Here is a 12,497-nt window from a genome sequence, read left to right on the forward strand (position 1 = left end):
GACGATGGTGCTGAATATTGCCACGTTTGGCGTACGTCCGGGCGGAGTTCCTGTGGTGCAATTGTTTCCATGGGTTTTGGTACGAATTTGTGCCAGAGTCCGTCGATATTGTATAGCGTAGGTAGTACCGCGCTACATTCTCTGTGGTTTCCGTGTTGCGTTAGGATGTGTGTTTTTGGCGTTAAAAATGCGGTGCGATTCCCTTGCCAAACGGGTAGCTCCGAGTAGCATTCTGTTGTATGTCGTACTTTTACTTGTACCGGAATGCATTTGACTATGTGGACTGCTTCTCCTGCGATCAGGGCCATGTGTCCTGGGGTTTTGGATATGGTATATGCAAATTCATCGGGCAGTAAGATTGCTAAGCTTAAAGCATTTTCTATTAGTTTCTTCTGTGTGGTACATCTTTGTGTCAGTATATCATGGTACAATGTTGTCATTTGTCGTTTAATATGTTTCTCTACGTAAATGAATTTTGAGTTGACGTATGCGAATATGTCCAAGTTTTCGACTGCTGTCTTGCTTTTGAAGATAAACGTACTTCCTCTTGTTGTTTCAACTATTTGGGGTGTTCGGTGGATAGTAGGGTATATCCACACAGTGGCTGTTCTCCGGTTTTAATCAGTGCAAATGTTACTTCTTGCGTTGTTAGTGCGTAAACTGGTTGTGCTGATTCTCTGTTGGTTTTTATTTCCTGGATCTTTGTAGCAATTCCTTCATATAGCACATCGTACTGATCAAATTTGCATGGTGAGGGTGGTTGTGGTTGCCAATAAGTGTATCCGTCTTCAGCGTCTAGACAGTTTCCTTCGCTAAAGGTACATACTGTTCCTGATTTCAGTAGAATTTTGTTCGCCTCGATCCGTACTGGCACAACTGCTGATTTTAAACTTATCCTTACTGTTGCTTGTACGACGACCTTTTCCCAGCTCCCGTATGGGTCTACATACTGTGTTCCCTGGCAGCTGCCGTCGTCTGTTAGCTTGCCGGCTAGGACAAGCGACCTTGTTTCTGTTGCATTATCTTTTAGGCCAACTATAAGGTTTTGTGGTCCAAGTGAAAACGTGCCGTCTTGGTGCATCCTTGCACATTGTTGGTCGGTTGTTTCATGGAGGTATTCGGCGAATCCGTTATGCACTGCCGACGTGTGAGAGTGCATGCCACAGTAATATACAATTCGAGTTATTTGCACCTTGCATTGCCTTACGTTGGTAAATTCAAATTCTGAGAGTTGAAGTAGTTGTATATAAATATCTTGGGTTTCAGTCATTGTAGGCTGTATGCTGCAGTCCCCGATGGAGTTTAGAGAGATAGTGGTAACGTTGAGGTGGTTGCCATTGCAGTCATATCCTACCAGGCCGTATGCTATTTTGATGAGGGTAAGTACGATGACCAGGCGATTCATCTTCCTATTAACAATTTATTAAATTGTTTCTTACTCTCGAGTTTATTAGAAATAAGAATAATCTTTTATTATTATTAATATATATAAAAAAAATTTATATTTATATGTTTTTTTTTTTTTTTTTTGTTAAAACTTATTATCGGTGAAAATAAATACCATGAATGTTACCTGGGTTATAATTATATACGTATATGCATACGTATTGGTAAGTAATATAGATGAGATTTGTTTTATCGTTATAAATATATAAGTATATATTATCTATAGGAATAGATATTACAATTATAGCTTGTCTTTGAATATATATATATGTGCGTGTAATGGTAAATATGACGACTTATTTTACGAGTCACTCGGATTATCAATGGAAGTGAGTGTCATAGATATCGCCTACTTTATAACATGCGTGCATATATATATTGGTAAACATAAGTGAAAATTATATGCATAATTATAAATGTCGTTTGTTTAGGTGGATAGCATCAGTATTTGGTCTTGTGCGTAGCATACAAGTACTTTATAGTTCTACGGCGCGGATTGCTATTCCTTGAACTAAAAAGTTTCTTTCAAGGTGAGTTAAATTAGTGTAAACGATCATGCATTGGAGGCATGATATAGCGGGTTGTAGGTCCGCTAGGTTTATATCACACATACGACAGTATGATATTCGTGTTCTTGCAGATACTCCGCATATGAAATGAGTGGGTGGGTCGTCACATAGGTCCTGGTGGTCTGGATCTAAGTTATCGAAACAGTCTTGACAAAGATGACCGTTATCTAAATGGTAGACAGAACGTATCAACCGAACACAGAGGCAAGACTGAACATCCTCCGTCGCTTCCAGATCGAATGCGGGTACGGGCCCGTCTGAGTCCTCTATGTTAGGGTTGATGAACTCGCCACCTGTTCTGGACATACATATGAAAACAGTTAATATATATATTTTATAATTTTTTATAAGTTTTGTTCGGACCTATCCCTTTGTACAAATACTGTATCCCTGTATGTGGTATAATATATAATATGTTATGGTTATGTTAGTTGTTGTTTATTATATATATTTTCCTTATCTCTCTCTTTTTTTTTTCTTTTTTTTTTATTATTTTTTTTTTTGTGTTCAGTACCTAGCATTGCTATTATAATGCTGTATTACATTGTATTGGCTATTATTTGTGTTGGGGTGCGTGCGACGAATTTTCAACATGGTCGCTTGCGTGTATCGTTTGTTTAATGTCAACAGTAGCGTGTTGTTGAAATAGTTAATTTGTTAATCATTATAGTTTATTTTGTAGTGTTTCTGTAATATTGTTTGTGTTTCATGATATTGTGTGTGTCAATACCGTGTGCTACCTTAATGCGATAGCATAGATTGTGTTGTTTTCGAATTTCGATAGTCATTGTTTTGATTATACGTGACTCGCATTTATATAAATCTTGTTTAATTTAGTTAATGTTTTTTTTCTTTTTTTTGTGTATTGTGTTACCAGATATTTTGTGTAACGTAACTTTATTCCTTTGCACCGAGTTCAGTCATGTTGTTAATATTTAGTTAGTCTATCTTGATTAATTTCTAACCTATTCCTGTGTTTATTAACCTTTCTTATTTTCCCTATTAATTTATTATTGCATGTACTTGCTATTTGCTATTATTTTGTGTATGATATGAGTTAGTTCCCTTATTAGTGATTAAAACCTACTTGTTAGATTAACATTGTCTGTAATTCTTCAGATTCTACTCTTCCGATGCTGCATCACTTACCTAGATCATTCCCACAACATCACCTGATTCTTCGATATGCCTTGGATACTTACTACGGTTGTCTTCAATCGTCTTATATCTGTGGCCATAAAGGTACTGTTTAGTTTATTTAGTTTACTATGTGTATAATGCATTGTGTGTGCGACCGCTATTGTGTATTACAAAATCCACTTCTACATGTTAGATATAATAATATAACAATACTACGTAGATTAATACATAATAAGATATCCTTTTACTTTCAATTAATCTATCTTAATTATTTTCTAACCACTTTCTACACTTATCAGCTATTTTATTTCTTCTTGTTAATCTGCGACATTCATGCATGTACACTTCCTTGTATGGTGATTAATTGTTCACGAGGTAAGTTGCACTTCCACTGTTTTAGTTATTCGTTGAACTAACACGTTTTACATTCAAACAGTAATCGGAGCATTTGTAATAAACTTCTTTTTCTTTTCAGGTTTCCGCCATCTGTGTTGTTCGACGAACAGTGCCATGCTTCCATAGTATTGTTATAACATTTAGTACTGTTGTATTTTGCATTAAGGCAGTTGAAGTTATTTTTCAGCTGGCTGTCGTACATGGTGTTTCGCAAACCGAGATCCATAACCTATTTTGCACGTAAACCTTCTCGTATGATGATTACTTGTTCACAAGGTAACTTTCACTTTCAATTTTAATTCAACTTTTAATTTTTATTGAATCAACACGTTGTATATTCAAACAATAATTGGAGTACACCTGATAATTTTCCTTTTTTTTCTTTTAGGTTTTCGCTATCTGTATTATTCGACGAACAATGTCACACTTCCTTTTGATTTATCCATAATATAGTTATAACACTTAGTAACCTTGTATTTTGTACTGAGACAATTGAGACTAATTTATTCACTTATTTTAGGTAGCTGTCATACATTATGTTCCGCGAACAACGATCCATAACCTATACTTACACGTACACTTTCTTGTTTGTTGATCACTTGTTCGCAAGGTAACTTTCACTTTCACTCTTTTAATTATTTATTGAATCAACACGTTTTATATTCAAACAATAATTAGAGTACATATAATAATTTTTCCTTTTCTCTTTTAGGTGTTCGATATCTGTATTATTCGACGAACAGCACTACAACATACACTACTGCACTACGTTGCCCACTGAAATCACTTTATTCATTGCTTATTTCGGTTATGTGCTAGTTTTAGCTTGTTTAAGTGCACTGTTCGCGGAATCCCTTTTACTTCAATCTTGACGTTCTGGTTCTGCAAGATTTCTAGCACCTTGTATGGTCCAGTATATTGATCGGAGAATTTTCCTTTACTAGGTTCTTTTAGTAGATATATCGAATCTCCTGTTTTAAAATCTTGAGGGTTAATTCGTCGATCGTTAGTCTTAGTTTGGATTTTATCAAATTTTCTCTTGCCATTCGTTGTACAGTGTTAATTTTATTGAACAGATCTTCGAGATATTCTGCGCATGTTGGTTCCGTGTTCTCTTCGATTGTTACTTCACCAATAGGTTCTCTGGCTAGATGTCCGAAATTAATTTGTGCGGGGAGAATTTCGTTCCTTTCCTTCATTTTAGTTTTTATTTTACGCCAAGACACAGGTTTACTGACATTGATCCAATTATCCAATTGCTTGCTAATAGCATTTAAGATACAAATTTTTGAGAGTGCCGCAGCCATATTAACCCAAAAATATTTTGTATATAGTATAGTGTGATACCATTCATATTTTCCTGGGGGAATCATAAGATCAGCACTACCTACTATGTTACCTACGTCAAATATTAGATGTAGTAACCAATAAAGTATTTTTAATCCAATTATAATCCAATGGCTAGCATATTTATTCAAGTTTTTATATATATCTTCGACTGGTGATTCCCTGTTTTCTCCCTTTTGATTTCTTTGAGCTCGTTGAACTTGCGTTTCTTCAGCTTGAAAATGTTTAGAATCCTTTTCCTTAGTTACCCTTGTTTCTTCTTCATTTATTTTATTCGCAGCACCTTTATTTTTCTCTACCTTTTCAGGATGAATAGTTTTACTGGAAGTGCTTATTATAATTAAATTATTATTTATTTGTATGGAACGTTTAGGAATATTTTTGGTAGATTTGGAATTATTCTTTGAATTTTTATTACAAACCTTTTTGCTTATAGATTCTGTTTTGGATTTAGGGATAGCTATATTTTTATTTTCTATAGTGTGATCTTCCTTGCAATTTAATGATTTGGCTTTGAGTTCGATAAAGTTTCCTTCTGATGGTTTTATAGAAGTTTTTGAGAGAGATGCACTCACTATCTCTTTTCCTATTATGGTTGAAACATTCACGAAATTCGTGGAGTCTTGCTTTTGTATCTTTGCCAAGTTGAACGTGGAGAGGCGATTTGCACTTCCCAGCGGGTCCAATATCTCTGTGAAGTTAGGCAGTGGATAAGCATTGCCTGTCGTCTCGTCGTTCAATTTCCTAGTTTCTGCTTTGTCTGAAAGTTCTTTGGCACTAATATTATTTATCTTGTTTGGTAACTCAGAAAATTTCTCACTCATGATCCTGTCTATGGCACCGTGCGTCCTTTTATTATTTAACGTGACATTATCCCTTATCACAGCAACGGAATGGTGTTTGCATTGAAAAGTTGATTGGTTGAAATGATCAGCATCTCTCTTTTGATTTAGATCTCTATCGAGGTATTTATTTATGCGTTTTTCTTCCCAAGTTATTGCTCTTGTTTCTTTCCTGACATTTTCTTCTAGTCCCGGGTTGTTTAGATGTTTCTGCGACGGCGGTACAAATCTCCAGTCCTGGCGGATGTTTACAGTATAGATACTATTGTATGGTGGATGAGCGTTGTTTTGGTTATAATTATCCGAAGGTGTCGGACGTTGGTATCGAATTCTATTGTTCACTTGTTTTAATTCTCGTGTTGCTTTCACGGCTTAGCGGTACGCATCGTCCAAGGATTGGTATCCTGCTATCTTTACTCGTAAATACACCTCGTTTGGGAGCCCCTTAACGAAAGCTTCCCTCGTGTCTCGATCTATCCTATCTTGAAATACGGTGCCGTACTCGTACCTTTCCCCGTTCATTATCGCCAGCCTGAGATATTTGACGCGTTCTATGTAGTCCAAAATATCTTCTCCCGGTCGTTGAAATATTGTAGCTAATTCCCCTTTATATTCGTTAACCGTTTTTCCCGGACCGAACATATCTTTTAATTTATTCCCGAAATCGTTTAAACTGATTACTTCTGTGTCTTCTACGGCGAGAAACGCGTGTCCGCGAAGCTTATTCGTTAATAATTTTACTAACTGAGATTCTTGATGCCTAGGAACCATGTTTCGTGCACGCTCGCATGCTCTTAAAAATCGAAATACCGAGGGTCGATGTCCGTCGAACACTGGTACTGTCTCTATTGCATCTTTTAACTTAATTGATTGGGGATTAACTTCTATCGGTATTGTCGCTTGGGAAATTATCGGCGATGATACGGGTGTCTTGATTTCCTTTTTTATTTTCAGTGAACGCACATCGTCTTGTAATTTATTCATTGTTGTACTCATGTCGCGAAAATTCGCATCCCATGCTTTAAGTTTTTCCGATAACATCAAGATCATGCCTTTGTCCAACGATTCTAATTTAGTCGACATTATTTCTTAGGTATATATTTTATCGATAATCGTGACAACTTTAATCCCTTGTGGAGCGAATCGAACCGTTTAAACCAACTTTAATCCTCCGTAGAGCGTATCCCACCGCTGCCACCAAAAATTTATTACTTTACTCTGTTACGTATCTATTTGTTTAAATCGATCAAATCTAATGTTAAATTTTACTGAAAAATTTTTTTTTTTATAGTTTGAGTTTTGAATTTAATCGGAAGGGAAATAAATTGAAATAATATTATTGTGTATTTAATACTGATTTAGATTTCTAATTAATACGGTAGTTGCTGCCACCAGAAATAGTCTAAGGACTATTTCAAAATATTTTATTTTTATTATTTTCTTTTACGCTTAATGGGTAGCGTTAACTGACGCTTAATGCAACTGGTAAACGAATTCCACTTTTCGGCTAACCTGCTATGCGCAGGGATACTAGCACGGGAGAGGATTAAAGCTGGGTAGAATAAATATTTTTCCTCGTTGAACGGATTTTTATTTGAATGTAAAATGGCTTAGGTTATTATATATATATTTTATTAGCTAGATAATGTATATTTTAGCGTTGCTGGATTGGATAGGAATGTGAGATTTTTCGTTGTTTTATATAAATTTATTTTTACGTTTGACTTCTTCTTCTCTTTTAATTTCGCTGTAGTAGTTTGCCGTTAGGACCGAAACTCAATTCATTTACTACGATGGATTTTGTCACCACGATTTTCTTGCCTTTTGAGTTTAATTATCGGGGATGATTCTAACGATCCTCTCTGTGCGGGACTCGTGTGATTTCGCAAGCCTTGCCCAAAGGCGGGTAATATTTTACCAACAATGGGAGGAGGAATGCGAAGATCAGTGGATGTTTCAGTAGTTGAAAACACCGTTCGCACAAGCCGACACAGCGGACAACTCTTTTGTTAAAAGTTTAAACAATGATTCTATCTTCAAAACCGTTCACGAAAATAAAACGAAATCGATGATAGGAAGTTCTAATTCAATTCTCGAGGGCAACGAGATTACCAGAGAAGAAGGAAATTTTCAAAATTAATTTTCTTACCTTGAGGAGTAGGTGCTGTCTGGTGCCATTGCCTCAGCCGCTCCGGTGGTCGTCGAAGTTTTGTTGGGTTTATTATTTGAACTCGAATATAGTTTACTATCAACTCTTACTTTATTTATCTATTTTAATACAGACTGAGCAATTCACTTAGCTGGATTAATACCGCAATTACAATGCGCGTTTGTGTTTAAACGATGAAATGAGGACTTCAAAGATAAAATTTTCTTTTTACTTAGTCGCGACTCTCTTTTCTTGACCGAAAAATTTAAGACCCCGAAACGCAAAATACTATACAAAATTTCTAAACGCAGTGACGAGCGCAATAACGAACGTAGTAATAAATTAATAATGGGCCGTAATAACAAACGATCACAAGAATTATGAACAAACTAATGAGCGAAGAATAATGAGCCGTAAGGAATGAACACTATAAAAAATGAACGAACGCAAATTATAAGAAGAATGGACACTATAATAATGAACAAAGAATAATGAACCGTAATAAGAATGTTCACCAGAATAATAATGAGCGCTGCGCTATGTTGCTACGCTTATTTATAATGCCATCCCCCACGGGGTGGTGGTCCACTGGGGGTACGCTTCCGTGGGAATCGGGATGTTGCAGTTTGGGCTTCTTGGAATCGTACGTGACAAAATGCAAATTCCATATTTCGACTTAGCTTTTATCAGTCCTGTGTTCCGCTGAGCTAGCGTCTAGGAGATTTGAAGCATTCCACGCTGATCTAATCCTTTCCACGAGAAACTTCCACGTGCTGTACCGTGGGAATTACCGGTGTTCTTCGGCGCGTGGAAGGGCTGGTGGCTGCAGCATCATTATCATTTCAATGTTTACTGGGTAAACACGCGCAACTCCGCTGCTCTCCCATAACAAGGACCTCCTCCTTCGAGTTGTTTTGCGTAAGTTTGGATGTTTGCATATTAAGGTTGTTTTTGTGATTTTGATTGTTTTTTCCTTTTTTGCTATTTCCCTAGGCTTCGGTGATCGACGTTCGAACAATGTTTGCGGAGTCGTTTCCATCAGAGGTTCCTTTCCAGACTTCCCTGGTACGTATTTAGTCTTGTTCTTAGTCCGCTTGATTCGTCCTGTTTCGTTTTATTTAAAATATACCGTGTTGTTCTCAGCCCAAGCGAAAGAGGGATTCCGAAGAACCCTTGGGCGAATCGGGAGGACCAATCAAACGCATGCGGCCCTGTGATAAACCACGAGTATCAGAGTGGTTGGAGGAACTATTCAACATTGGTGCCGAGGCCGTGTCGAAATTGGGCTTTGACGATTTGGTTACTTTCGACGAGAATTTCTTCGATGCAGAGACCGTCGTATTGGAGAGGGAACCCCCCTCTGGTTGAAATCGTTGATACCGATCGTTGCGTGAAAGTTCGTTTTGCGAATGAAATTCCCGAAGAGGTTTTGGAGGCACATCTTCGTCACCATGCTTCTGGGAGAAAGGGAATTTCCCCTGTTGTGCGCTATTGGTGTAGGCGTGAGTTCAGCGAACTTTATCCCGGAGCTCCTTGCTTCGATTTTGATTTAGTGTAGCTGCTTCAATTTCGTTGGTTCGCTGTTTGATGTTCCTTATTATTATTAATTTTTTGATGTATTTTGTTTTGTGTTCAATATATATATATATATATATATATATATATATATATTTTGAATGTGATAGTGTTAGGTTATCTATTTTACGTTTGTTATTTTTTTCAATTTTATATTTCCCCCCTTTTAATTAATTATATATATATATATTTTTTTTACATTTGTAGTTGCGCATAGAATTTATTAAAGAAAAGTGTTAACAATGTGTTTTCATGATTTGTTTCTCGCGCCTGACTTTCATTAATCCCTAATATTCCTGTCGCCATGACGCGTGTAAATCCAACATGGCTGCTCATAAATGTCATCAGTAAAGTTTTTAGTGACGGGTCTTTAGTTTTGTTTGATATCGAAGTAATTTTTCGTCTGTCGCTCGTTTTTCCTTATTCTACCGCAATTAGAACATTTATTTATTAATATTGTTTTAAAGTGACAATAGTATAATATGTATATATATATATATATATGTTTATGTTGTGTGTCACTTCAATATGGCTAATGTTTTATAATTCTTCGATTGCGTTATTTATTGTTTTGAGTAGTTTATTTTATAGAGTATTCGATAATATAAATATATATATATATATATATATATACGTATTCATATGCATATTTCTCTTGGCAGTGTAGTATTCATACGAAATGAAATGTCAATTATTTATTTATCCTTTACCGGAATGTAGGCTAGTTTTAAGTATGTATCTTAGATTATCGGTTTGATAGAATTCGCACACATATATATATTTCTGACAATGTAACCTTCATTTCTTTAATAATACAATATTGTATGTTTTATGTATTCGTTAAACTATTAGTTTTTGACTTCATGTATACTTATATTTCATAAATTGATAATATTGTATTTATTGCATAGTATTGGAAGCACTGTCTCTAATATTTACTAGGTTATTACATGTTCGGCATATATGTTTATACTTATATGTAACTCTCCAAATTGATTGATTGAAATATATTTATATATATATATATATCCTGGCGTTTCAATTATTTTCCCCTTTTGTAGTTATTCTTATTTCCTGGTTTATTTAGAATTGTGTGTATATGTATTTTGTTTATTGGTTGGATCCGTTAATCGCCCTCGTTTTGTTAATCCTTCCTTTCGTTTCGTAGTGCCGTGTGTTCGTTTGTGCATTCAAATCCTTATTCGCGTGTTTTGTATAGAATGGTTTTCTTGTTCTTGTTACGGCGCGTGCGGAGCGCGGGACGTGACATCCCCGCCCTTGGAGTTCAAATTTCCAAAGGAAATTTGACTGATGGTATCTCTGAGTTCGCTCAAGGCGGACGTAGATGTCGTTGGTAGTTGAGTGACTACCGGTGTTATCGATATCCCTTGAGGCTGTGCTGTTTGATCATCGATATTTCGTCTTCTTTTGAGGTATAGTAGCGGGTGGGTGACTGAGCCGCATATTGCTCCTAATATGGCGATTCACATTCGTAAGTTTCACGTAACTGGTATCCGTGTGCGGCTATATCTATTATTGTTTTGATTAGTTTAAATATTGCGAGTATTCCAAATATTGCTGCACTGACAGTTCCAAATTCCATAAAACCAGTCCATAAGCTTGATACGGTATTTTTCGCTATTGTCGTTAATGTGTTTTGTCCATCATTCCCAGGATGTTTACTGTTCCAGGGACGATTGTTTTTCCTGTTGCTCCTCTGGCCAATGCGTTCAAGACTGCAGATTTTCTGCCGGGAACATGACGTGGTCCCGTAGTGCATCGAGGTCTTTTGGGTATATATTCCGCTCGTGGCCAACGACGATGGTGCTGAATATCGCCACGTTTGGCGCACGTCCGGGCGGAGTTCCTGTGGTGCGATTCCTTTGCCAAACGGGTAGTTCCGAGTAGCATTTTGTTGTATGTCGTACCTTTACTTGTACCGGAATTCATTTGACTATATGGACCGCTTCTCCTGCGATCAAAGCCATGTGTCCTGGGTTTTGGTTATGGTGTATGCAAATTCGTCGGGCGGTAAGTTTGCCAAGCTTAAAGCGTTCTCTATTAGTTTCTTCTGTGTGGTGTATCTTTGCGTCAGTGTATCATGGTATAATGTTTTCATTTCTCGAGTTTATCAGAAATAGGAATAACCTTTCATAGAAAAAGAAAATTTTATATTTATATATATTATATTTTTTTTCTTTCCTTTTTTCTTCTTTTTTTTTCTTCTTCCCCTTTTTCTTTTTTTTTTGTTTTTTTTTTTATTGTTAAAACCTTTGTTTTATTTTAGGTTTTACGTACTTGTTATCAGTGAAAATAAATATTATGAATACTACTCGGATTGTAATTATATACATATATGCGTACAAAATCCACTTCTACATGTTAGATATAATAATATAACAATACTACGTAGATTAATACATAATAAAATATCCTTTTACTCCGGTTATATTTATTACTAACTCTCAATTAATCTATCTTAATTATTTTCTAACCACTTTCTATATTTATCAGCTATTTTATTTCTTCTTGTTAATCTGCGAAATCCATGCATGTACACTTCCTTGTATGGTGATTGATTGTTCACGAGGTAAGTTGCACTTTCAATGTTTTCGTTATTCGTTGAACTAACACGTTTTACATTCAAACAGTAATTGGAACATTCGTAATAAACTTCTTTTCTTTTTCCAAGTTTCCGCTATCTGTGTCATTCGACGAACAGTGCCACGCCTCCACAGCACCGTTATAACATTTAGCGATGCTGCTCTTTGCATTAAGGCAATTGAAGTTAATTCGTTCGTTTATTTTCAGCTGGTACATGGTGTTCCGCAAGCAGGGAACCATAACCTATTTTGCATGTAGACCTTCTTGTATGATGATTACTTGTTTACAAGGTAACTTTCACTTCCCCTCTTTTAATTATTTATTGAATCGACATGTTGTATATTCAAACAATAATTGGAGTACACATAATAATTTTCCCTTTTCCTTTTTAGGTTTTCGCTATCTGTATTATTCAACAAACAGTGTTAT

The 12,497-nt window shown here is 36.0% G+C and overlaps 1 protein-coding gene and 1 long non-coding RNA gene across 2 annotated transcripts; one reads left to right on the forward strand and one right to left on the reverse strand.

The window, feature by feature from the left end:
- Nucleotides 1-551: 551 nt before the first annotated feature.
- Nucleotides 552-2,147, reverse strand: LOC117216037. Its single transcript, XM_033462573.1, has 2 exons — nucleotides 2,060-2,147; nucleotides 552-1,409 (listed from the first exon to the last, which is right to left on the reverse strand). Exons 1-2 carry the CDS (start codon nucleotides 2,095-2,097, stop codon nucleotides 560-562), a joined length of 888 nt encoding a protein of 295 aa, XP_033318464.1. The 5' UTR covers nucleotides 2,098-2,147; the 3' UTR covers nucleotides 552-559.
- On the forward strand, nucleotides 1,698-3,415 carry LOC117216038. The gene is made up of 4 exons (XR_004489285.1): nucleotides 1,698-1,775; nucleotides 1,878-1,976; nucleotides 2,087-2,663; nucleotides 3,135-3,415. It is a non-coding gene; the product is annotated as an uncharacterized LOC117216038 (long non-coding RNA).
- The last annotated feature ends 9,082 nt before the right edge of the window (nucleotides 3,416-12,497 follow it).

Source organism: Bombus bifarius, unplaced genomic scaffold, assembly GCF_011952205.1.
Source record: "Bombus bifarius isolate JDL3187 unplaced genomic scaffold, Bbif_JDL3187 scf7180000010065_frag, whole genome shotgun sequence".
Taxonomy (NCBI): Eukaryota; Metazoa; Arthropoda; class Insecta; order Hymenoptera; family Apidae; genus Bombus; species Bombus bifarius.

Excerpts from the sequence above, each read along its gene's own strand:
- LOC117216037 (XM_033462573.1), bottom strand. The coding sequence starts at position 2,097 with ATGCGGAGTATCTGCAAGAACACGAATATCATACTGTC. Across the intron at positions 1,410-2,059 it reads AACACGAATATCATACTGTC|GAAGATGAATCGCCTGGTCA; the intron begins GTATGTGTGATA and ends AATTGTTAATAG.